At 37.4% G+C, this 27,815-nt stretch overlaps 1 protein-coding gene across 7 annotated transcripts in view; it reads right to left on the reverse strand.

The window, feature by feature from the left end:
- Arhgap12 (Rho GTPase activating protein 12) overlaps positions 1 to 27,815 on the reverse strand; it is a 143,109-nt gene that overhangs the window by 40,511 nt on the left and 74,783 nt on the right. For 3 of the 7 annotated variants that reach the window (XM_029554773.1, XM_008850539.3, XM_029554774.1), the window contains 6 exons: positions 26,774 to 26,914; positions 25,517 to 25,597; positions 22,199 to 22,324; positions 17,991 to 18,065; positions 13,087 to 13,148; positions 5,432 to 5,513 (listed from right to left, as the gene is read on the reverse strand). In XM_029554773.1, coding sequence (XP_029410633.1) covers positions 5,432 to 5,513; positions 13,087 to 13,148; positions 17,991 to 18,065; positions 22,199 to 22,324; positions 25,517 to 25,597; positions 26,774 to 26,914 — 567 coding nt within the window. The remainder of the gene's footprint in view (positions 1 to 5,431; positions 5,514 to 13,086; positions 13,149 to 17,990; positions 18,066 to 22,198; positions 22,325 to 25,516; positions 25,598 to 26,773; positions 26,915 to 27,815) is intronic. The other 4 variants (XM_008850542.3, XM_008850540.3, XM_008850544.3 and 1 more) reach the window with 4 other exon arrangements.

Here is a 27,815-nt window from a genome sequence, read left to right on the forward strand (position 1 = left end):
CTTAATAACTTTTAGCTTTAAGTTTTCCATAAAGTTTTGCCTTCTTCATTACCCTTTGTCATTTAAACAACAATCAACCATAAATAAAACTATGACAGGTGCAGTAACATCCTGAGCAGAAATGATAAATCTTAAAAGTTATAAAATTTGAATACACAACTAGCAAAACAACAAAAATGAAGTATTTAATTAGCTGGTCTTGTGTGTTCTGTAGATGGTTAGGATAACCTAAGATACAAATATAACACCAATTAAATACAAATTCAGCAACAGGACACGGAATGCTAAAAAAGTATAGTCACTATGTTTGGCAATTTTTTTGGGGGGGGGTTATTCTTTTTCAAAACTGTCCTAGTTTACTGTAATCACCTTCCTGCCAATGTACTCATGGCACACACAAAAAAACCCACCCAAAACCAAACCAAATTAAGAACAACCAAAAACAGTGACAGGTGGGACGCGACAGGTGCACATGGCGACAGATGAAACAGGATTGGACTGTACATATGGGACCGCAGGCCAATGACTGACAGAATTTTTCCAAGAAAGCAGAGGAAGCAAGAACTCAACAGACTGAGCTCTGCTGGCAAAAGGACTTGGTGGGGAAAAGGAAGAGGATGGTAGCGCAACAAAAAACAGCAAAATGGCACAAGAGAAAGACACAACAGAACCAGAGCACAAGAATACACTTCTATAAGCAGAAGTGAAGCTTCCAAATACTTTTGCAAATGCCCTAGAACTACTCTGAGAACATTAGTTGACTTTGCAGAGCACAAATTCATGTTCTCTTTTTCAAATGAATGGTTTACAGAATTTATCATAAACAAATATGCCTTAGCCTCTATTCACAACCAAACACTTGAGGAATATTAGAAAGGACTCAGCTGATCCACTACCACTTTGCCCAGCCCATTCCTCAGAACCCCCTGGCCTGTCTCCTGGTGATTTAAATACCCTCTAGTTTTTGGAGTCAGCACTCAGATGTGGTCTTCCTATGCAGCTAACCTTCCCTTTCTCTAGGATACCAGTCCTTCCTCCAGGACAGATGTGTCTTTTGTCCCCCATGGAACATCTAACAATGTCTACAGAGATGTGTTTGGTTCTAGTCAGCTTAAGGTGATGGTGTCAGTCATCTGTTAAACACCCTGTAATTTTAGGACACCCAATCACAACAGAAATACCTGGCCTTAAAAAAGGTTCTTAGAAATTTAAAAGTGAAAACAATGCTTTTCAGGAACTGGCAAATGGCTCAGCAGACAAAGGTCCTTACAATCAGAGTTCAAGGCCAGAGTTCAATCCCTAGAATTCATATGGTAGACAGGAACTACTCCTGAAGTTGTGTTCTGACTTCTACACATACCTGCCTTATTCATTTCATCATGTTCTCTCCCTCTCCCTCCCCCCCCCCTCTCTCTCTCACAAATTAATATGCTTCAGAAACTACTGATGGTTGTGGAGTATATTACTTGTGTACACGTGTGCACATGTGTATCTTTCTCAATCAATGCCCATCTTATTTTTCGAGGTAGAGTCTCACTGAATCTGGAACTCACTGATTTGATTAAACTAGACAGCAAGCCTTGGGGACTCTCCTGTCTCTGCCTCCCTAGCTGTGAGATTACAGGCATGCGCTGGTAGGCCCAGCTTTTCATGTGGGTGCAAGAGATTTAAACTCAGGTCCTCATGCTTGTGTGGCAAGCATTTTACTAACTAAGCTATCTCCCCAGGTCAATGGGGTAGATTTAATACTAAGGATTATGATGACATAACTAAGAGATAATACAACATATGCCATGCTTCACTGTAACTGCTCACTTGCCAGTCTTCCCTACCACAATGTAACCATTACAGACAGGGATTATATTGCTTATTTCTAACCACCAAAGTTCAGCACAATGCACAGAGCTTGAAGGCTTTTCTGTCGAACAAATAATAAACTTCTGAAATTTAAAAATAAAAAAAAAAAACCCTACAACTCCCCACCTCAATAAGCTGGTAGGGATCTAATATTTTCAGATGAATCGTTATTATTTTAAAATACTTTATTATTTTTATTTTATGTGTATGAATGTTTTGTCTGCATGTCTGTTAAGTACACCCATGTTGTACAATACCCTTGGAGGTCAGAAGAGGGGGTCGGATCCCCTGGAGCCGAGTTACAGATGGCTGTTAGCAGCCATGTGGGTGCTAGGAATCAAACCTAGGTCCTCTGCAAGGGCAGCCAGTGCTCTTAACCACTGAGCTATCTCTCCAGCCCCAGGTGAAACATTCTTAAACAGAAGGAAAGGCTCACAAGAGTTCCAGATGATAGAGCATCTTTTTTTTAATTGAGACAGCATCTTTTAAGGCTATCTTGTAAAGCATAACTGCAGGTGCCACGTATGTATTGCATTTACTCAACTGTAACTATTCCCTTAAAAAACAAACAACAAACAAAAAAACAGTGCATGCATGGTTAAACAAAAACTTGAGGAGTGTGGTGAGCATGCACCCAGGGTGAGTGCAAGTTCTGAACCCGCCATCTCCCAGAGGATCTCTTAGGCTTGTGAGTGTGAATATACTTTTAAAAGAACTAGACTTCTCTTATTATGTGACCCCTTCATATAAACTACTCAAACTCAACTGAAGAACACTGGGTGCTCTGACAGAGATCAGCTTCAGGAGCACCTCAAAAGGCACAGGAAAACAGTTTTACTCTTTTCCTAGCCTCAGAATCCCATCCTCAGGTAAGATGTGGTTCTCCTGTAGAAACAGGATATATTTTACCTACATTTCACCCACTTGGTGACTGAGCAGAAAAACAAAAACAAAACTAGTATTCTTTCAATCATTCTCAGTAATCCTAAGGAGCATTACTGAATCCTTAAATATTTCGCAGAATTTTGGTATTTACATAATATTAGCAAAATACATTATGTAGAGTTAGGTATGCCTTAATTATTTTTTTATTTACTGGGCCTCTTAACTACATTTCTAGTCTCTTAATATGTGAGAATTGTATCTACCTGAACATGACATCAAATTTAAAAATTAAAATCTCATTAATAACCCTAAAATTTCAAATTGGCTGGATCAGTGACTTTTGAACTGCATTTCACTACTGTTACATAGAAACACAGTAAAACAACTTTAGATGGTAAATAGGCCTTCCACACATCTGCATTTGTAGGTATTAAGACTTTTAATGATCAACTCTAGATTATATAAAGAGTTCTACAACAAAAACTTCAAATAAAGCTATCTGTGAATGACTATCTACTGGTATATTCACTTGACACCTGTAAATTTCCAAAGAAGTTTTTAATTTTTAAAAATCTCATGCAGAGTCAGCAAGATGGCTCAGCAGGTAAAAGCACTTGCGGCATAAGCCTGATGACCTGAGTTCAATCCCTGACCAACTCCACAAAGCTGTCCTTTGACTGCCACAAGTGAGCTGTGGTACTCACATATGTACACACACATCACACACTCACACACACACTTTTAAAGAAATTCTATTCACTTTATCTTACCACATTCTTCAAAAGTTAAGTTCAATAATTTATTTATATTTTTAAATTATGTTGTAGGGGTTATGTACACATGATGGCAGGTCCCCTTGGACTCCAGGAGAGGGTGTCAGATCCTCAGGAACTGGAGTTACAGGCAGTTGTTGAGCCACCTAACATGGGTGCAGGGCACTGAACTCAGGTCCACCAAAAGAGCAGTAAGTGCTCTTAGCTCTGACATCTCTCCAACATGAGTCTCAGGAATTAACAAATAAATGACACTACGCAGCTTGTTTTAGGTACAAGGCTACTACTTATTAATACTTTCTTAAAAATTATGTATATATGTGGCTGTGTATAAGCATGTGCACTTGAAGACCAGAAAAAGACATGGGCTCCTGTGAGCTGGAGTTACCGGTAGTGGTGAGTCACATGACTGGGGTGCTGGGAATGGAACTTGATTTATCTGGAGGGGCACCAAGCACTCTAACTGCAGAACCATCTCTCCAGCACCTACTTATTAATATCTTAACTGCTTCTGCATCTCCATTTTCTTTTTTGATCAGTTTTCTTCAGTCAGTTTCTAATAAAAGTTGATCCACAAATAGGAAGGAATGATTACACAAAAGAGCACCACGTACTTTACTTCAGTGGGAAAAGAAGACAAAATTATCAATCTACTTTGAGATGGTCAAACCAAAACTCCCATCTTTTATTATGAAATCACATTATAGGTCATTTCCACTATACTGATTGAGTAGAGAACAAATTAAAGGATTACTACAGCAAAAAGAAAAAAATATTCTGGAGTGTTCAAATTCATGCACAAATACTTTGGATTTCTAGAGTGTTGCATCATCATAGCTGAGAATTAACACACTAGGGCACGCCAGTTAGGGTCTCACAGACGTACCACAGCTGCATTGTAAAAGTAATGCAGAAAGTAAATGTAGAAAATGAAAATCTGCTTGAATTTTATAAATGGGCTTTTGTTTTCTTCCAACATTAAGACCTTATGTTAATTTTAAAAGAAAATCAGTATGTGTAATAATATTGTTTGTTAGAGTAAGATAAGAGACCAGATACATTTATAATAATTTCATTTTAAATTTTATTTTATTTGAACCCTGACATTTCAAACGCTGAATTACAATTACTGAAATTTCTAGAAATACCCAAAGTATGAACTCTAGAGTCAAAGTTCTAAACCTAGATTTTCAACTTAGTAGTTGTACAGTCTTAAAAATTATTTAAATGTTTGATACCGAAATTTCTCACCTAGGACAGGAAAAGGAAGAAGAAAACAGCTGTCCCAGGGTTAAGAGGACAAGATCCCCCAGAATCTTTTGCATTTAGAATAGGTGATATATACAGACATATTAGGCATTTTAAAAAAGTTAGCAATTTATGTCACAAATGATTAGTATTGTAAGTAACTGAAGGGTAACAATAGTAAATGCTGTATAAACAAAAAGTACCATCAACACCCCACAAAAAACAGAGACATTTCTTTTTCTCCTCCAAGCTGGTTGGCATACAGACATGGCACTGGAGTCATTGGCTAGTACAGTAGGGTCAGATCGCATGTGAAGGTGGGGTCAGGCACATGACTGACAATTCCCTAAATAAATACCTGAAATAACAGTTATAAACACAGAAAAGCTTTAACATTCTGAAAACGTGTTTAATTAATGCTGACATTGTGAGCCGACTTTTCAGTTCCAAGGATAAAGTAGTTGGTTTTAATACAACTTATTAGACCATTCTATATAGTCTTCTTTCTCTCACAAGTCAAAATCCATCTTTAGGAAAACTTTTATTTTTAAATGCACATGTGCTTGCACCCTAAAGACTCTGGAAATTAACCCTTGAAATTCAGGTATTATGCTATACATATAATTTTAAGTGTATAAAATCTCCCTCCACAAAGAAGAAATACTTACCCAACTTGTACCACTTCCTTGAGTTTTGGTAAAAAGTAAAGATGAACCCTGTAACACTGCCCAAGAAGACAACCAGTTCTTCCTACAATTATAAAAACAACCGATTTAAGCACCACTATCAGCAAAACCTTAAAACCAAAGTCTACTTAGCTCTCATGACTGTCTACAATTTAAACATCATTAATATTTGACCTACTTGTTCTAGATATATGATTCTAATGACATTTTAGAGCCCTAACATGATCACATAGACCCCCAAACAAATGACATTAATCAGAAATGTAAATTATCAGAATAACTATGATCAAACACCCAATTATTTTCAAATGGAATTTAACTAGCACATTCTGACCAAGAATGCTAACTTAGAGGGCTGGAAAAATGGTTCAGCAGTTAAGAGCACTTGCTGGGAGCCACAGAGGAACCAGGTTCAGTTCCCAGCACTCATGTCAGGCAGCCCACAACTGCCTATAACTCTAGCTCCAAGGGGATCTAGCCTCTGTGGGCATCTGGCCTCTGTGGACATCCCCACAAACATGGCATATATTCATACAAAACACAGATACACATAGATAAAAACAAAAATCTTTAATAAAAAAAAACCCACTAATTTAAAGTCATACAAATGGAACATCATATTTAGAAAAATAAGCAACAGATAGTAGATACATTAATATTACGTAATAAATTGTATAGCGACCGATCACTAAGGTGAGGTGTTTTTAAGCAACTAAATTACAAAGGCAACACATGTAAAAAATCTGACTTACGAAAACATGTAAAAGATGGACTGAACTCAAGCCTGAAGGCCTGAATTGAATCCTTGGACCCAGAGAGTAGAAGAAGAAAACTCCCACAATCCCATAAACTCCACATGCACACCATGGCAAGCCCCCACATCCCCCAGCAAATAAAATGTAAAAAAAAAATAAAATAAAATCAGTCCCCACTTGAGGGGCAGCCAGTATTAGTAGGTGTTTGGTGTATGAGTCTTTTAAAATTTATTATTTGTGTGTATGTGTTTGTGTGTGCATGCCCACGCAAGCATGTGTGTGGCAGTCAGAGGACAACTTAGTAGGAGTAGTTCTCTTTTTCCACCTTTAAGTGGGTTCTGGGGATCAAACTGAAGTTACTAGTCTTGGGCAGCAGGTGCCTTTACCTATGAGCCATCTCCCCAGTCCTGTATATGGGTCTTTTATCAAAGAAATCAACCCAGTGATTCACTGTTCTATCTCCAGATGCACAGGTAAGATTCACAATTAATATATGTAACATTACTGATGTTCCTCCTGGCAACTTTAACACAGATAGATGCTATGCTCTGGTCAGAATCAACTCAACTTCCCCATTTCATTACCTTTAATTCTCTATTAGAGATTTTTTTGCTTAAATGTTTCTCTTCCACTGGAGGAGTTTAACATTATTTGGGGCAGAAAGAATGTTTCATTTACTTTGTATCTATTTCAAGCCTACCAAAATCCTCTTCAAATTAAAATTACATTGTAATGAAACTCAGCTGCTGGGAGGGTAAAATGAATGTTGACTCTACCTACTCTAGAGATTTACTAAGGTATTCCTTACAGTGAAACATAGTAGGAACTCTGTAATCACTTTAAAATAGGTTTATTTACACTTTTTAGAATGTAGAATTCCCTATCTACCGATTAGACCTACTTTACTATTTTATTGCTTTTTATACATACTTGAACTTCATAGATGGAGTATAAAATCACTACTGCATTTCTATTTTCCCATTTTGTCCCCATAGTTGGTACACAAATGTTAGTTTCTACTTTTAGTTTTCGTTTGGAGACCAGGACTGGACTTGAACTCTGATATGCAGTTGAGGGTGACCTTGAACATCTTATCCCCCTTATCTACACCTTTTCCAAGTGCTGGGATTATAGGAGTGCATTGCCACACCTGGTTCATCCAGTGCTAGTATTTGCTAGATGAGCACTCTAAAGAGCTGTGTCTCTAGCCTGTAAATGGTTATCGCTAATGTTCAGATCTTCATTATGAGCCTATGCACAATGCTTTAGTGCAATGTATGTACATGTGTGAGTATGTGTGCCTGTGTACATGTAGAGACCAGAGGGGGTGTCAGGTGTCCTCCTCTATTCTCTCTACCTATTCCTTTGGGGGAGGGTCTCTCCCTGAACCTAGATTTCTTGCTTTTAAGATAGGTTGGCAGCCAGCAATCCTCCTGTCTCTACCCCCCTGCAGCACTGCGGTTACAGACATGTGTGAGACCGTATATTTGGTTTGTCACATGAATCAGCGGATTTAAACTCAGGGTTACACAACAAGCATTCTTACCCACTGAGCCATTTCTCCAGCCCTGTTTTGCCATTTTAAAAATATTCATGTTTGCAATGCTCAAGTTCACCCCTTTGCTCTTTATAGGAACCCCCTTCCTACTTTATTTTTCATACTTTGAAACGCCTCAGTCGGGGGGGCTGTTAATATTTCTGAATCATTTCAGGTCTTTTTAAGATTTATTTTATGTGTATAAATGTTTTTGCTGTGTTTATGTGTATGTGTACCACATGGGTGCCTAGTACCTGCAGAGGCCAGAAGAGGGCATCAGATCCCCTAGAACTGGAATTGCATGCAGTTGTGAGCCACCACGTGGGTGCTGATAACTGAACCCAGGTCCTCTGCAAGAGCAGCCAAGGCACTTAACCACTGAGCCATCTCTCCAGCCCTCAGGGTTGTTTTTAAACACAGTATTAAAGCATCTTGTTTGTTTCAATAGATTCATATAGTCCATTTGCATGTTAGACACACTTGCTGCTAGTTCTTCCCACTTTTTCATACATTTTCATTTTAATATTTCATTTTGTGTGGATCTCTTAAGCTGTCTTGGGATGATTTACACTTATTCATAAATCTATTTCCTACTCAGACTTCTATTTCTTTATGTCATCTACTGGCCACTGTACTGTGAAACATGCTTAAATTAACATATTTCCACTTTAAAACCCTTTTTAATTCTTATAATTCATAAAGCTATAGAACTAAAAAAAAACATGAGAACAAATATTAAAGATTTGACTTAAAAACAAAACCCATTAAGTGTTGGGGATATAGCTCAATGAATGGGAGAGCACTGGCCATATGAGTGAAGTCATGGGTTCAGCTCCTAGTACCACCACTACCAGAAGGACCAAAATCCAAAACCTCACCCCCAAACAAAAACATAAACATACTGTTAGACCAGACATGGTGGTGTACCCTTTTAATTCCAGCACCTGGAGGTGGAGACAGGAGGATCAAAAGTTCAAGGCCTCTGAACTTTTTTTATGTGGGTAACCAACCACTCTTTTGATTGGATTTGAGGCCTGCTCCACTGGAAGGAATTCATGCCTGGCACTGTAAACATGGTCCAAACCCATGCCTCAGGAAGTCATAGCTCCAAATTTTGATGATGTTTTGCTAAATGGTTACGATGTCAAACTACCTTCTAAATATTCATGTTTATTCCCATACATCTGTGCTGCTCTCTCTCTTAGACAAGCTTTTTACTGCAGCAGTTAGTGGCGCAGAGACTCATGGCTGTTCACAGTGCTCACATAAGTGACTATGAGTGCTAAATTGTAGATGGGATATGTATATCACACAGGCTCAGGAAATAAAGGCAGAAAGAATGTATGAGCAGGAGGGTGGTCGGAAAGTGTGTTGTGAAATGCTGTCCTTGGAATATGACATGGCTGTTGCATATATGAACCCACAGCAGCTGTGGTTACTGCACAAGATCAAGCCATTTAAAACTTCCAGCACAAAGATGGGAGGGGCTCCAAAGGCCACCCTCCTAGGTAAAAAGCTATTGGTAGTTAACGGTTGCTGGGGGATAGGGGGTGGGATGGAGTTGGTTTTCTTTGAGAGGTGGCTGCTGCTAGGTTACCTATGCCCCAATGGATGACCCCACACCCACGTGCATATGGCAGCACTAATCGAACTCAGTGGGTTGGGTATTAAGGGGGAAAAAATTTTAAAAAACAAAAGAAAATTCAAGACCAAGCCCTGCCTGGACCACATGAGACCCTGTCTCAACACACAGGTACTCACATATACACACAAAATACTAAGCTAACAATCACTGTCTCAAAAAACACTGTGAAGCACTGTGTTCTAAGCTGAATTAACCATTGTTTTGTTTTGCTTTGTTTTCCCATAGAAACCAGTTTGTTTTTCTTTTCTGAAGAAACAACAGACAGATACAGTAGTCAGACAATGGTAACACACACTTTATCTAAAAAAACAAAGTATACCTGTAACCTCCAAGGAAACAAACAGTAGTGATAGCTGACAATAAACTATTAAATCTTTCAACATGGAGGAGCCATGAGGATGTGATGCTAAGTGAAATAAACCAATCATAAAGCCTGCAAACACTCCATAATTCCACCCACTGCAGCAGTTAGTCAGAGGGACAAGGCAGAGAAGTGCACCCGTCCAAAGGATGGGAAAAAGGAGAGAGGCAATTAGTGTTTACTGGGTAGAGTTTCAGTGCTGCAAAAGGAGAAAGTTCTAGAGCTCCACTGTACAACTGTGAGCATACACTTAACACTGCTGAGCTGTAAAATTTAAAGTTCTAAGGGAACAAACTTGGGCATGTAATTTTTTTTAAAGCATATTTTATTTATTATTTTTATTTTATGTGTATGAGTGCACTGCCTTCATGTTTGTAAGTGCGCCCATGTTGTATAATGCCATGGAGGTCAGAAGAGGGCATCGGATTCCCCTTGGAACTGGAGTTAAGGATGATTGAAGCTGCCATGTGGGTGCTGGGAATCGAACCTGGGTCCTCAGCAAGAGCAGTCAGTGCTCTTAACCACTGAGCCATCTCTCCAGTCCCAGGCACGTAATTTTTACCACACAAAAATTCTAATGCTTTCCAAACAGAAAGGGAAAGTGATAAAATGTATCATCTGTAACTTTGACAACTCTCAATACTTACTGACATCTAGTATCACCAGTTTGTGGATCTTTTATAGTATAAAACAAACATAATGCAAACATTTGAAAAATAAGCACACTCAACAATCAGTATTTCCAAATGGCCTACAATGCATTGTAAGTTTATGCAGAGGTAGATTCATACAAATACAATAAAAGCTAACAGCTCTTATATATTGGAGCATGAGAAGCTTTACGGGTCTTTCAGTCTCCATTTCTACCACCCTTTAAGAAACTATCATTAGTTGAGTACTGGTGTAGCAGAACAACATGTACATGTCTCCCTTTTCCAACATTAGCTATAAAAGGGAGATTTTCCTTTAAAAAAATGTGCATATGGTACAATCATGTAAGTGTGCAAGTGCACATCACCATGTGCACACATGCAGAGGGATCGAGCAGGACACTGGTTTTTTTTTTGTTGTTGTTGTTTATTGCCTTGAGACAGGGTCTCTCACTGAACAGGAAACTCATTTTAGATACAGGCTGGCTGGCTGATCAGGAGACAGGAGCTGCCTGTCTCTGCCCTACCCCCACCACTCCAATGCTGGGGTTACATGCATGCAAAGCCTGGCTTACATGGGTGCTGGGGAACTCAAATCCTCATGCTTGCAGAGCATACACTTCTATCCACTGAACCATCTCTCCCTAGTCCACAGGACAATTATTTTCAAATATGTCAACCAAAATAGTTATGTTACAACAGACTAACTGCAAGCAGAGGTAAGAATTCAGGTGTCTTCCATTAAGCCAAATACCAAGGAACTACAAAAACATGAAACAATGCCTCCTCACAGAAAGGTTTTTGTCTTAGAAAATATAGAAATATTTTTCTTCAAAAAGCTTTATTCATGTTAATCTGTAATAGGCAATTGCAAAACAATATTCTTAAGATTTGTCAGTTTTAATTTCTCACAATAAATATGGACAGAGGAAAAAAAGCTCTTCAGAATACTCAATAATTTGTTTAAAGAGGCCCTTCAGACCCAAAGTTCAACATACCCTAGTAGAGAGATTGAAAGATTATGTTTCTTAACTTCATGTAAATAAATACAAAGATGAAATGGATGCTCAGGAAAACATAAGTTACAAAAAACACTCCAAAAGAAATATAAAATCGAAAAGATTATCACAGAAATAATAACAAAGGCAAAAAGACAATGACCAAAAGGCTTGCTGCACTACACAGCATACTCAAAACAGAACAAGAAGGTCAAGCATGGTGGCGCACAGCTCTAATCCCAGCACTTGGCAGGCAGAGGCAGGCGCATCTCAGTGAGTTCAAGGCCAGCTGGGGCCACACCGTGAGACTCTGTCTCAAAAAACAAAACAAAACACCTCAACAACAAAATAATGACCCAATTCTTAAGCAAATTCTACAAAAAAAAATTTTTTTAGAAACGTTTTATAATAACCATAAGCTGTTTTAGAGAATTTAAAAGAATACTTTCTAAAAAAAAAAAAGAAAAAAACCAAAAAAACCAAAAAAAAAAAAAAAAAAAAAAAAAAAAAAAAAAAAAAATATCTAGCATTCAGGAGGCAAAGGCAGATCTTTGTGAGATCGAGGCCAGCATGGCATACAAATTGAGTTCCAGGCCAGCTGGGGCTACAAGGAGACCTTGTCTCAAAAACCCAAAAATCAAAACCTAACAAACAGTGTAATTGAAACAAACCTAAATATTCAACTACTTGTAAATTTAAAACTCTTTCTGAACAGACCCATCTCAGTTTTACTATAAACTCATAATATTTTGGTAATTTTTCAAATCCCAGGGAAATACAAACTACCAATTTCCTTAATTCATTAGGAGGTACACATTAACCAAAAATTCAAACAATTAAAAGAAAAAGACAAAATGTATGAACAAAATTTCCCCCTAAAGAAACCCAAACTGCCTATGAGTCTCCACTAAAAAGGGATAAAGCTATCACTCTCTCTTGACTCTACTGGCAAGGACCAAAGCATCTGAACAGAATTACTGCATGGGTGGGAAATGCACTGCTGTTGGACGCAGAAGAGGACATCTTGATACATTACTAAAGTGACATTGCACATGACCTAGCAACTCCAATTCTGTAAAGTTTATTCTACAGGAAGATTTACATACTTCCAAAATGAACTATGCAATATGCTCAGTGTAATATTGTTTGTAATAGCAAAAACTGTAAGCACCCTAAATGTCTACCAACAGACAGGCCAAGTTACTCACTTGCTGACAAACAATGGATAACTATGACCACAATTACACGTACCACAGTGGTACATGTTGAACCAGCTTTGGTGTGATGACTATAAGACAGATCATGCTCACTAATGCCATTTATGTACATGTACTCATGTAGGTCCTCTCTAGAGGAAAGCACTAACATTCGTAGGACCTATGGAGAGGAGAACTGATGGAGGGTGACTGGCTTCTCCTATAATAGTGTACCTTTGTTTTCACCATTAATTGCTTAAGGAAAGAAAAATATATCAAAATTTGACTATTTCTTTAGAATTCTATTATCTCTAAATTTAATATTACTTTAAAAATGTTAATACAAAAGAAATGTTTAGAGATTTCGTGGAAAACTTACTAAAAAATACATGATTAAAAACTGTTCTAAATCTGTTAATCACTTCTACAGGAATGTCTTTTCATTTATTTCCGTCAGATGAGTCATGTAAGAACATTTAAGATTTGTGCACTTACCGAACCTTTTTCCCATTTTCAGTAATTTTTGTTACGTTTAACAATCCGTATTTCTCTTGACCCTATGGAACAGAGTAATACTTTTTATATATCATTCATAGAGACAATAATGTCCAAGTTTTAATAATCAACTGACCCCAAATAGTTTGGCTGTCTAAAAATTAACCTAAAAGATTAGTATATTAACACGCCTATTATTAGAGTACATTAATCATCTTGACTTTTTTATGAAGTTATTGTCAGTGATTTATAAGTTAATACTTCCTTTTATTTGGGAATTGGGGTCTCATGTAGCAAAGGCTAGCCTAGAACTTACCATATACTTGAGGCTAGCCTTGAACTCCTGTCCCTCCTTCCCCTACTGCTCAAGCACTAGGACCACAGGTGTGCCCAACCACCTGGCAAACACTTCTTTTTCTCCTAAGTCAAAGCAGCCATTATATACTTTGCTAGTAATTAGATTTTCATGAACAATGACTGGAAAAATGGATTACCACAGAAAAATGGTTTTTGTCTCCCTCTTCAAAGAAAATGATGCAATGCTACAGTGATAAATAGCACACACACACAAAAATAATCTGACAACATCCTATCACACTATGTCAGAACGTAAAAATAACTGGATTGAACAAAATGAAGTGACTAGTAAGTTACTCTAAAGTACCTAGTACCCTGCACAGAACTGGATTTAATGTATAAAAAATCAGCATGTGCTTCATTAAATATGCTATCACGTGGTGAGCTGAGCACTGAAACAGGATTAGACAGCTAATGTCAAAAACAGTGACATGGGTTTCCATAATTAAACATTACAAAGGCAAAAACCATTCCATTAGCTGACGTTAATCCAGATAATTAAGTAGTATTTTCTCACTATGTTAAGTGTTCTAGATAAATGAACTTAATAAAAACAAGTCGGTGTCTACAGTAATTATCAGCACTACAAACAAAATGTACATGAGACAACAGCTAATTTTAACATAACTGAAACACATATGCAAAGGGAAAATTGAAATTCAGAATTTATTTCTTCTTTTAAAAATTTTACATGTATGAGTTTTGCCTGTATGTATGTATGTAAGTGCACCTCCTGTGTACAATGCCCACTGAGGACAGAAGAGGACATCAGATCCCTCGAAGTGAAGTTATGAACGGTTGTTAGCACTCTGGTGGGTCATGGGAACTGAACCTGGGTCCTCTGCAAGAGCAGCCAGTGCTCTTAATTACTGAGCCATCTCCACAGCCCCCAGAATTAATGTTCTTCAAAAAAAAAACCAAAACCCTATTTTTAATTACGTGTATGCATATGCATGTCAGCACAGGTACTTTCAGAATCCAGAAGGGGGTGTCCGATTCCTTGGAACTGTAATTGTAGGCAGATGTGAACTGCCTAACATGGGTGCTGGAACCCAAACTGGGTCCTCTGTAAGAGCAGTAAGCATTCTTAATCCCTGAGCCATCTCTTTAGGCCCCAAAATTCTTTTAATTATTTATTGTTATTTTATGTGTATCAGTGTATTGCCTGCATGTATGTAAGTGCACCTGTGTTATGCAAAGTCCATGGAGGGTGGATTCCCCTGCAGTTATAGACACCTGTTAGCTGCCATGTTGGTGCTGGGAACTGAACCCAGATCCTCTATAAAGGCAGACAGTGCTCTTAACCACTGAGCCATCTCTCCAGCCCCAGAATTTATTTCTATTTGACTGATTTCTCAGTAAAGTTTCTCAATTTACTTTAACAAGAAAATATAAAATCTTTATGTATGGGACATAAAACATAATAATGGAATTTTTTCTCAAATGTCTAAAAGATAATGTTTGAAACTTTGCCTGCATCTCTAGCTGAAAAACTGTCAATTCCTATTTTTTAGCATACCAAAAATTTGGAAATAACCTATGTGTCATTTTACTGCAATTATTTCACAAAGCATAGCCTTTTGATCTCAGATGTACAAATCTGACGCCCCAATGCCTTTCAACAAAAATTGCAACTATACAATTTTAAGTATGCACAAGATATTAAATAAAAAGCCTTCTGAATTTAATGTCCTCCTCTCATCAGGTGCAAGGAGAATGGTAGTTAAGTAACAACATTAATGAATGGTAATTAAGTGACAACATTAAAATCGCTGTATGGGCCCTGATTAATGTGAACTAGATGGACAAAGGTGAGGATTTGGATTATTTTTTAAAGCCACAGATGGAATAGAATAAAAGCAGAAGAGTCAGGAAGGAGATACAGGCATAAAAAAAGAAAGAATAATGGATGGAACAGCAATAGCGACAGAGTCTAAGCCCGTGGATAATAGAGATTACCTAAATCAGAGATTCTTACCCAAATCAATGGATGGATGGAAACATGCAAAACTGTTTGTGGACACACTGTGCCAAAGGAGTCAGAACTTTCACGAAATGTTCACAGGGACTAAAGATGAAATACTAATACTGTAAGTATTAAGCACCGTGACTTAAACATAGAAGAACAAAATTTGCCATGTCCAAAAAGATAGAAAGTACAAAAAATAGCCATTGTACAATGTGTTAAGTGCTGTGAGAAATGGACACCTAACTCATCCTGGAAGAAAGAGAGTCAGAATAGCTTCCTACAGAAGTCGACCTTTGAACTCAGCAGTAAGCTCAACAAAATGGAGACAGGAGCTGAAAATAACAGGAGAAAAGGTGTATCTCAAGGGTCTCTGATCTTCTCCAAAGTACGGGATGAGGTAGAGAAATGGCAAAAAATGAGACACTGCAGGGGAAAGAATGGACTAAGAAAGAGAAGCAAGGCTGGGCACCAGCAAAGAGTACTGTTCTACCACAAAGGCCTAACTAGATAGGGACAGAGACAGAAGAGGGACCAAATTCAGAGAAATGCAGGACAAGAATGGACAGATGGGGAAAAGGAGGGTCCTGGGGAAAATGGCAAACTTAAGCAACTGGGAAGACAACAGAATCTGTTTCAATGTCATTTTTTTAGAAAACCTTCTAAATGTGTGTGTTCATTTTCCTTCCACTAAACCTTTATACCACGATTTTAATTCACAAAGAGAGAGGGGAAAATATCCCCTTGTAGTAAGCAGAGATGAGTGGGAGAGACAGGTAAGACTAGGTAGAAGCACAGCAAGCAGAGAAGAGGGGCCTTAAGGACAGAGAGATGAGGGGGCCAAATCCTCAGTGGGGAGACAAGAGAGCAGAAAAGAGGCTTCTGGGAAGGAGAGGGGCACTCTGTTTATGTAGAAACAGAAATGGCCTTGGCAGAATCAACACAGTTGCTCTGTTAACTAGAAAAATGGAAAGAGAATGCTGGTAAGGCAGCTCCAGGAATGGCCATCGGAGGGTGCCCTGCATCCAGGCCAGTCTGGTGGATGTCAATGGATGGGGATGTTACCTGCAAACCGGCCTTTGAAACTGTATATATATTTACACACTCACTTCTACAATTACCTAGTCATTCCTTTTTATCAAACATAGTCTATCAATTGGTTTCTGGGAATTGTGTATTGCCTATATTTAAAAGTAAGTTTAGAGAATGCAGTGCTTTTATATCACACCGTATCTCTTAAATATATACAAGTACTAAGTGCTAATTAAAAAATAAAGTGTACATAACGTGATAGGAACTATAAAATATGAGAAATGAAAAAATTATAAAGAAATATCTCCCCCCCCCCTCGTGTGTGTAAGAGGGGAGTAAGGATCAGGAATGGTCAGAAAAGTGAAATCTTTGCCTTAACAAAATCTGAAGTCCAATAAATACAAGTCTGAGAGAAGGTCATAAAACAGCAATGGTGAAACTTCATCTTTTTAAGCCTTTGAGGTTTCACCTGTTAGTTCAGCGACTTTTCCTGGGCAGCTACTGCAGCTCTGCAGTAGGAACTGGCAATGCTCTGTTCCTGTTCTAAGGCTTTCCTTTGGTAGGGAAGACAGTTAGCCACAGAGCTGGATCCCAGAGGTGTCAGTGTAAGAACTGCTCTGGATTTTTATGAAATCAACTAAAATATTCATGTCAAATGAGTGATAAGGAAACCTCACCTAATCTATAAGATTAGACTAAATTCTCTGAGGAAGCAAAGTTTGCACTTAATCCTCATGAATAAGCAGGAGCTGACCAGCAAAGATACAAGAGAAAGTTTCAGCAGCAGACACAAGGGCCCCGAGTTGAAAAGCAGGTTCCTTTGAGGGACAAAAAATGTGCCATACAGCAGAAGGCACACAACAGGGAGAATGAGGACATAGGGAGTTTGAGGTGGGGACACAATCAAGTGCCAGGGTATGCAGTCTTGTTGCTCCATCCTCCCTAAAAACGTCAGGCTCCATTTAATAAGAGAACAGCCAGTGCAAGCCAAAAGCAGAATCAGCATGGCAGGGGAAGAACACGGGAACAGGGTGAATGTAAAAAGATCAAGAATTCACTACAACATAGACAAGTGTCAGAAAAGAAGCTGCTTAGAGTTGGGAGAATTTACAGTTGAGATACATTATCTCCAATATTCCCTAGCCCAGACTGATCATGTCCTTCATAGCCCAGAAGCAGCAGGGTGCCTGTGCTAGCAGGAGAAAAGGGAATACTTCTTACCTTGGTACTGCTGCCTGAGAAAGAAAAGGTAATGTGTGATTTGATAAAATTCTTTGGGAATTTTTATTTTTTAAAAAACCAAATATAAATTTGTCACTTAAAAATATGGTATATAAATCATTTAATCATACCATATTTTGTACAAAAGGGAATTTTAAAATGAATAAAATTTGATTCTTAATTTAATCTGTTTTAATTATGTAATTCTTTTCTAAAAGACCAATTAGATGTAACTAAAGCTATACTTAAACATCACATTTAAAGAAAATTAATCTACTGAAAGTGGAAACAGATGGACTATTTTACTGTGTGTTTCTAGTGTACTAACTGGATCTTGATGCTTTGATGAGGTAGGAGAAGATTCATTTTCAGGAAAGCAGGGTTTTGTGGCAGTTGGAGACTCCTACAAGAAATAAGTAATGACAACAGTTACTCTATTTTCTATAATTCTATTTCTCCCTGTATTTGCAGTGGAAAAGCTTAACAAGCAATCTAAGGAAGCCTTTTTTCCTTGCCACTTTCTTTCTATATTCAGCTCTAAAATTAGTATGGCACTAGTTGGAAAACTATAGATGTTATTAAAAGTTAATAAAATACAGTCAACAAAGTTGGTTTAAAATCATGGTCTTGTACCCAGTTTTAATTAAACCTATTTAAAATAAGTAAAATAGAATTTCTTAGGGTAAGCATGTATTAGTGACCATACAACTTAACATCAATATGGGAGATGTGACTATCCAGGATTAGGCTAGAAATCATCTCAGGAAATTATGTGGCAATTGCCAGTATGGAATTTTTAGTCAAAAGCAATGTGGGAAATTAAATTTAATTGCTATTAATACTTATTTATAGCCATCCTTTCAATGACTGGATATAAAAATACAAAAAAAAGGAAATCTAGTATTGAAAGATTAGTTAATGCATGGGGATGGGGAGATGCTGTCATGTTTAAGGCTGCAAGAATACCCTGAGAGCAAACCAGTAGAAGGTTTATAAACAACCTGTTTTGTCAAAATTAAAAAATAGTATTTCTTATGGAGAATAAGAATGAAAAAAAAAATTTTGGTACCAACACCGACTTAGACTTAAAAATTCTCCATTTTCAGGTTGCTATGAATAATTTCAAGAAAAGGAAATCAGAAAATCATGTCAACACCTATTATTAAATTTCCAGTCAAACCAAACATTGACCTCCACATTTGTAGCATTCCAATTCCTATACTTGTGAAATTGAAGATTCTGACAACAAACCCGAATGTTTTCCATAACAACACAAAAACCATGAACTCAACATTCACTCACTTAGAAAAAGGTCTTCACTTTACACCCCGTACAATTTACACACAGAGAAAGTATGCAGCCCTGAAGATTTGCTGGAAAACTTCTGAAGGTACAATCTTACAAACCAAACGACCAAAGCCAACACTACTAATGGAAAAAATCGTATAGTCCTATCAAAAAATGTCTCTAGAAAAAGGAATTAAATTTATTTCCAAATTTCAGTTCAGCCTCATGTAAGCATTTTTTTCCTAACTTCAGATCATTATGACTTCTACCAGAGTATGTACCAAACAGTCTGAAAAAAGAAAGATTTAATGGCCCACAAACTACAAAGTAACAGAACAAAAGCAATGTAGGTCCTTCATAAAATCCTCAAATAGACTAATAATGAATACATAATAATTATAACTACAATAAAGAAGCACTTGCATGCTGGCACTGATGTACATTTGCAAGTGTCAATGCAGACAGACATCTCACACATCCAGACATAGTTTTATTAAAAACAATACATAAGCAGAAACAAGCGGATCCACTCAGGCACAGGAATATACAGACATACCACAACTACCTTCCTGCAAAGTTGTCTCCCAGCTGGACTAGGATCCATGTTGTCAGAATAACCCTTGCCAAGCAATATTGCAAGTCATAGATACGTTGCCTCATATATTAGTAAAATTGTCCTGCTCTAGCCCCTTTTCCATAACCTTAAAGACTGCTCTAACTTAAGAAGGCATATTTAGGTGAGGAAAAGAAATAGAAATATTTATTTACTTGCTGAAGCAATTAGCTAGGAATCCATTTACAAAGGGTAACTTGGAAAGAAGACATTTCTATGAAAAATAAGTAAATTTCTGTTCTCAAAACAATCATATTCCTGCAACCCTGGGGCAATCCGATAAAAAAGAACATGTGCAACCTCCTTCAGGGTTCAGATTAAACCTGATGCTCACATGGACGTGTAGACATGCATGCATACACACACACACACACACACACACACACACACACACACAGCTCCCTCCATCCCCCACCAAGCAACCCTGAATATGACAGGGTATTTCAAAGAAGAAAATTTAACTATACCTCACTAAAATTGTCTTTATTCTCATAGAATGAAGTAACAGAGGCAGTTCAACAACAGCTTTTGCTCTGGAGTATTATATATGAAATCTAAAAGCTTCCTGATACCTGGAATTGTAATCTAATTCCTGGAGTGAAACTGATTTTCTACTAAGCATTTCTAGGAATGTAACTTTTCCGTGCCAATCTCAATACTAATATATTTTCAAGCATATCTTCATAATACCAATTCCAAAATGCCATTCCTTTAGTACATCTTCTATACTTAATTGTACAAACCCCTAGAAAAATGAAAACTAAAAATTGGTCTATTTTCATTGCTGTTCTGTAAATCCATGTTATGACTATAACAGTATTTACTGTAAACTCTTAAATTCTACTCTTTATATACAAAGGCCAATTTACAGTCAAGTGTACTTACAAAACATTTTATGTAATTTGATTGGTCAATTGAAATCATTGTTTATAAAATGATTTATTTAAGGCTAAAAGTAACCAAACAAAAATAAGCAGCAAGAGAGGTCATTTTAGCCAGGTATGGTGGTTCACACCTCTAATCTCAGCACTTGGGAGGCTGAAGCAGGAGGGTCACCCAAGTTCCAAATCAGCCTGGGTTACATAAGAAAAAAAAAGGGGGGGGGACTAAAATGTGGGAAAATTGTTAATCATACTGTAAGAATGATGATGGATTTAAAGAAAAAGAAACTAGAGTCACCAATGACATCTTTTTAACTAATCTATTTAATTTCAGAATGTTGTCCTCATCTACACATTCTAACATTGGTAAGCCTGACAGTCTGCTAATGCACAGTAAATGTCCACCATGTTTCTAAATGAAAAAGATGTAACTCTGAAGGAGTGTAATACATAAACTTTTCCAATGCTAGCATCAAAATTCATCCTTTAAACTGGGTTTGGTGGCGCACACCTTTAATCCCAGTGCTTGGGAGGTAGCGGCAGGTGGATCTCTAAGAGATCAAGGCCAGCCTGGTCTACACAGTGAGTTCCAAGCCAACCAGGGCTACACAAGGAGACCCTGTCTCATTCACTCATAAATAAATAAATGAATAAATGAATAAACAAACAAACAAATAAATACAAAAAGTCATTCCCTTTTAGAAACAGAGAACATCACTTCTCAGTAGAAAAATAAAGGGAGAAGTCCACTCTTCCTTGGGATAAGAAAAGTAAATCTTTACTATGAAACATCCAGGAGATCAAAGGCACAAAGTAATAGAACAGTGTTACACACACGCGCGCACACGCACACACACACACGCACACATACACACATGTCTACTAGCTCAAATGTGTTGATAAGTATATATCACTAGGCTACAAAAATGGTCTATGTGCAAAAAAATGAAAAACTTAAAAGCCAAAAACTGCCTAAGCTGGTGCTAAATACAAAGGCATGCCATTTAGTTAAAAAGAAAATAACTGCACAGTACATGCAGGTAAAAGCATTAGCTTGCATGCTGAGAATAAAGAACTGGTGAGTGCTCTGCCCTAAACAGGATACCAGTATCACCCCCTTAGAGGCTCAGGGAGTATCTTAGATAAGGGGGCAGAAAAGCCAGAGGGTGGGAAGAGTGCAGTGAAACTCTCTTCTGGCTCTGACATGGCTACTCCACCCATGAACTCAAAGCAGCAATGGCTACTTGCACAAGACTGAGCCTGCCAACACTCCAACATGCATGGGCAGAGGAATCATAAGGTCTTACCCCTCTCTGATGAACTATGGGCAGCTAATGGTCGTTGGAGAGACAGTGTCATATTTCTCAGTCGCATAGCCACTGGTAAGTTGTCATTGTTCAAATAAATACCCTCCCACCATTCCATGGTCAGTCAGGAAACTCTAACTAAATGAAGTGGACCACAAAAACAGACAGACTTCAAAGCAGAGGGACTTACTGGGAAGAAGGGATTCTGTAGCAACGGAAAAGTATAAAATAGGAATAATGACGGGGATATGGCCAAAGTACATTTTGTATTTATGAAATTGTGGGAAAATAAACAAAAAGAACCATTAATTTGCACTGGCTCAAAAGAAATCAAATTCTTATCCAAGAATCACATTTACCAGCAATATTACAAAAATACTAGTACAAATGGCTACAATTCGCTGTAAACAATAGACAAATTCTCAACAAATTTTCCTCAAAGTCCTACCTTGTCATTGGTGTCCAATACAATGGTGCTATGTCTCCACTTTGTTAATACGATTGGTTCTTGCAGCCGCCTGTCCAAGCTCCTACTTTTAATTATTTCTCTTTGCTGCTGGGATGAAGCATTGTACTGAAGAAAGCAAAATATACTTTGTAAGTAATAGAAACAAATATGGAATCTATGATGCCTCCCAGTAACCCATGATCACTAGGCTATGTCTGTGATGTGACACCATCATGAACTTTCTGGTTTTCTTACTAAGCAGCCTTGCAACAAGATTTTGGTGTTACACAGACCCAGTTAGTATTAACATTTGTAAAATATTTAATCTCCCTAACTCTTTCATCAGTTGCAAAATATATATAATAGAAGTATCACTTCACTCACAGTTGCTTTACAGAGTAAACAAAGTGCAAAATATACCAAATACAGCAGTTCTTCATACATAATTTTTAAAATGAGGTCATTAGACAAAGTGGGTTTTTTTTAGGTTTGTTTCTACTTCTAAAACCCACTTGAATTTAATTTTTGGTTTAAAATTTTTAAATAACGCTTAGACATACATACGTTTTACATTTAATAGTTTGAAGGTGTTATCTTTGCTTTCACTTAAAGACTAAATACACTGTTTTACTGAAATGGTACTAGTTTTAAAGGCCAATTTGGAACACATCAATGTGTAGAAAGGACAGATAATCACTACTAAAAGAAAACTGAATGTGAAATAAGCAATATGTTATCAGCAAAGTATTAAATCATGTAAGAGTCTGAAATATTAAGTAGATCACACAAAAGGATAGAGAGTTCTAAAAGCTCTGCATGTTATACGCCATCTTATACAGGCAAATTAAATGTTATAAATAAATTGTAATAAAATAACAAGAATACCAACTTTTAAAACATTATGTGTATGTGTGTCCATATGTGCATGTGAGGGTGGGTATCCACGGAGGCCAGAAGTGTTGGACCCCCAGGACCAACTTTAAAAAAATTATGTGTATGTGTGTCCATATGTGCATGTGAGGGTGGGTATCCACGGAGGCCAGAAGCGTTGGACCCCCAGGAGTTAAAAGGCAACTGTGGCTGGGCATGGTGGCACACACCTGTAGTCCCAGCACTTGGGAGGCAGAGGCAGGCAGATCTCTGTGAGTTCCAGGCCAGCTGGGGCTACAGGGAGACCCTGTCTCAAAAGGACCAAAAGAAAATTTTTTTTAAAAAAGGCAACTGTGAGCTGACTGCGTGGGTGCTGGTAGCTGAACTATGAAAAAGTAGTACGTGCTCTTAACTAAGTGATTTCTCCAGCCCCCAAATCAACTTTTAAACAGACATATTCTTCTCCTGAAACTAAAGAATACCCAATATCAACTCCCCTTATCCCTAAAAATAATCTAGCAACCTTAACTTTTAATCTCTGATCATAACTTCAATATAGTTATATTTTGAGGATGTTTTAAATTTCAAAACGCCTTCTAACATCTTTCTTTGCACACTATGCCACTTCTTTACTCTCCAAAACGAATCTTTATAGGCCTCCCCAAGTATCTAAGTAGGCTGTTACTTCTTTCTTAACTTTAAAATTGGCCAAAGCCAGGCAATCACATATGGGTGTTTTCAATTCAGTGTTTTCTGTCAAACAGCAACCTTCAGATTATCATTTCTAGATTAAACAATAATGATGCTTAAAGGCCACCAAAAACTTCTGTACCAGACACTTTAGATGTAATGAGACCCAACTGTGACACAGGGCTTCTCTGAAATACAGTCATCATTAGCATGAACTGTGTAACTGTGTATATGTGTACGAAATTTAAGGTAATTTACCTAGCTTTGAGCTTATAATTACTACAATTTAAAAAGTCTTTGTGTGGCAACAAAAATGATGTAAAATTAATATGAGTAATAATCATAATTATGAATGTGTTTATAGTTTACTAGGCAACAGCATACTCAAAAGAGCAAACAAAGCATAAATGAAACGTTAGAAGACAGTAACAAAGTGTGCATAATCAGAGAAAAACAAAATATGAGAAACCCAACAGTTAAACACCCTTTCATGCCCCTAGCTTTAAAAAAATGACCAAACTGGGCTGGAGAGATGGCTCAGTGGTTAAGAACACTGGTTGTTCTTGCAGAAGACCTGGGTTCGAATCCCAGCACCCATATGGCAGCTAACAACTGTCCTAACTCCAGTTCCAGGGGATCCGACAGCCTCTTCTGTCCTGGGTCATTGCATGACATGGGTGCACTTACCTACATGCAGGCAATATAGGCATACGCATAAAGTAAAAATAAATAATTTTTTAAAAAATGACCAAACTTTAACAATTTTCTAATCCCTTAAAAATGTGGTTTTTGTTTCTAAAAATTGGGAGTTTTGCTGTGAATTATTTTAGATATATGCATTAAAAAAAAACTATAAGAACCTATCATCACTGAGTTATAGTATTTTAATGTAAGATACTTGCTTTAGGCATTTTTTTCTATAGAAATTAACAAACTATCACGGACACATGAGCTGCCTTCTGAATAAGTGCCCCAGATGTCATTTCTCTCCTTCTCCCACAGCTCAGCGGTCACCAGCCATATGCACTTTGTGCTTTGATAGAAACTTAGTATCAGCCGGGCATAGTGGCTCAAAAAAGCCCCAAAAAGAAACTAAATATAAGGCCAAGTTCATGTAAAAACCTAGGTAACTAAACGTAAGATGGCATCACTGGCATTCTGTTAAGCAGAAGTTTTATGCCTAGGAATAACGGAAGTCCAATTTCAGGCTAAATTGAAAGATTTTTTTTTTAAGTAAGAATAATCAGTATCAGGTAGTGATAAACGTATAACTTTGAAAACATTAGGTAATCATAGGCTCACAAATGAATTCAGAAAAAGCTAGTCTTGCTACCTTTTTTTTTTTTTTGTCTTTTTGAGACAGGGTCTCCCTGTAGCCTCAGCTGTCCTGGACTTCACTATATAGACCAGGCTGGCCTTGAACTCACAGAGATCCACCTGCCTCTGCCTCCCTAGTGTGCCACCACGCCCAGCTATAGTCTTGCTACTTTTTAAAGACTGAAACAAATTTAAGAATGAATCTGGTAAAGTTTAAAACTACCCTGGGTCTATGTAGGGAGTTTCAGTCCAGCCTGAGCTACCCCACCTCAGGAAGAAAGGGGGGGGATGGGAAGAGGGAGGGAAAGGAAGGGAGAGATGGGGGAAAGAGGGAGAGGGGAGGGAGGGGGAGAAAATGGGATAGAGTAGGAGAGGGAGAGAAAGTTAACCTAGTTAACTGTCTTCAATTACTTCATAGAAGTTCAGTGTTAAGCTTAGTACCTTTGGCAATTCCCACTCTGACCGGGATCCATCTGCACTGTAGTAATACTGTCTACCTTGATCGTCAACATGCTTGAGCCACTACAAAAACGAAACAGGTTTTTAATATTCTTGGGAGTTTTATGCTATTTGAAGTTAACAAATAAATGAAAAATCAACAAGTTTATTATACTAACAGACTTGTACTTTAAGTTTAGTAAGTATAATACTCAATACTAATACCAACTTTTCTCTTTCCTCAAATGTCAAGGTAGTTTCAAACACCACTTAACAACATAACAAGAAACATGACACAAAGATACATAGGTACACTTCCATCCTTAAGACAAGTTTGAGATATTAGCCAAAAAAATGCTTTTCAACTTTTAGGTACAAAATTTCACACGTTAAGCTTCATTTTACATGAATCCTTAAGGAATCACCTCCCTTAGGAAGTGCACTGTACTCAGAGCAGGTTAAGAAACAATAACAAGGGAACTTTAGGCAATACAATACAGGGCATATGAAGAGGTGGCCTAAGTACTGCTAACATGAATGTGTGACCTTTATCACTGTGGAAAGGAGAGCTAGCACCCCTGTGCCTTTTAGTGTTAATGACCTGAAGCAAAGGAGTAGGAGGTTACCAACCAGCTACTTTTAAGAAATGATTTCATAGGTAATACACAGAAATTTGATATGCATTCCTAAACCAATTCATCACAAAATACTATATTCATGGTTTTTGTTTTATAAGAATTGGTCATAATGGGAGTGGTGAGTGTATAAAAACAGCACATTGTGGGGGAAATCATTTAAAAAACAACAAACTTTCCCCAAGAAAAATACAAATAAATATTTTATTGAAGAAATCCAAGCATATGATAATAGGTCTATCTTAAAGGTCCATGTGAAATGGGTTTATTAACACCATGAAAATCCCATCATTGCTGCAGATTTCAACTGTGCGGTAGAGCTAGAGGTGGAGTTCAGTGGCAGAGTGCTTTCATAGTATGTTCTGTTCCCAGTCCACGACAAACAAACAAACAAAAAACCATGAACCAGTAGTTTTACTAAGTACTCCACTTGTAAAATCACAGTAGAGAATACTTGCTAGCCTCAAACTCCATCCCTCTGCCTCTCCCTCCCAAGTGCTGGGATTATAAACAAGCGCCACCACACTCAACAGTTAATTCTTTTATTACTATTAATATTTCAGCACACATCTATTCTACAAGAGGATTCTGCCAAGAAATACAAGGTGAGAGAAAAAAAAAGTACCTTTTCATTAGTATAGTCACTGGTATATAAGGTATGCCCACGTTCATCCAACTCTTCTGACCAACCCCTTGGAGGAGAACCACACTGACTATCTGACTGGCTGTAACAAGTGCTGTGGTAGTTTTCTTCTGGTGGAAGAAGCTACAAATAGTCAGAAACATAAGAGTTTTTCTTTTTTGAATATAAAAATGCAGTAAGTGAAATCTAAAAGATTGAATTTATATGGGCTATAGGTACTAAGATATCTTAAATATATTAATATTTGAAAATTTAATTTTGAAAATAATGTCTTTAAATAGAATGCTGCAAGTAGTGAGGTAAATTAATAATGGTTAGTTAATTAATATCAATGTAATTCTGGAAAACTTTAGCATAATAAAATTGGTAATAGAAATCCAGACTAAGCTGTGATAAAAATGCTACCTTCTGTTTAATGTTGCTTTTGAACTCCAATTTCAAGTGAAAAATTAAAGGACTGTGACTGTGTAGACACATCCACGTGTAAACAAAGAAGGGATAAGAGAATTCATTAGACTCAACTTCTTGAAAATTCTCACTCATTTGTGTATCATAAGTACCAAGCCAAATAAATATATCTTGAGCTACTTTTTATTTATTTATTCATTTATTTTATTTATTGGGGTTTTTGGGGGGGTTTTTTGTTTTGTTTTTTTCTTTTTTTGAGACAGGGTCTCCCTGTAGCCCCAGCTGTCCTGGAACTCACTATGTAGACCAGGCTGGCCTTGAACGCACAGAGATCCTCCTGTCTCTGCCTCCCAAGGGCTGGGACTAAAGTCGTGTGCCACAAAAGCCCGGCTTTGAGCTAGTTTTTGAACTGCATGAGAAAAGACATGGAAAAGACACTAGCTTTCCAACACTGTGTCTTTATGATCTAATCCATTAGCAAGTTATCCTAATTGACCCAACCAAATACTTACAGAAGAATGGAAACTAAATTTCATAAGAAGAAATAACACTGATGAAATATAGATGGGACAGAGAAAGATCAGAAATTCAGGATGAAAATAATACAGGAAGCTAT

Source organism: Nannospalax galili, unplaced genomic scaffold, assembly GCF_000622305.1.
Source record: "Nannospalax galili isolate Female #2095 unplaced genomic scaffold, S.galili_v1.0 scaffold43, whole genome shotgun sequence".
NCBI classification, from domain to species: domain Eukaryota; kingdom Metazoa; phylum Chordata; class Mammalia; order Rodentia; family Spalacidae; genus Nannospalax; species Nannospalax galili.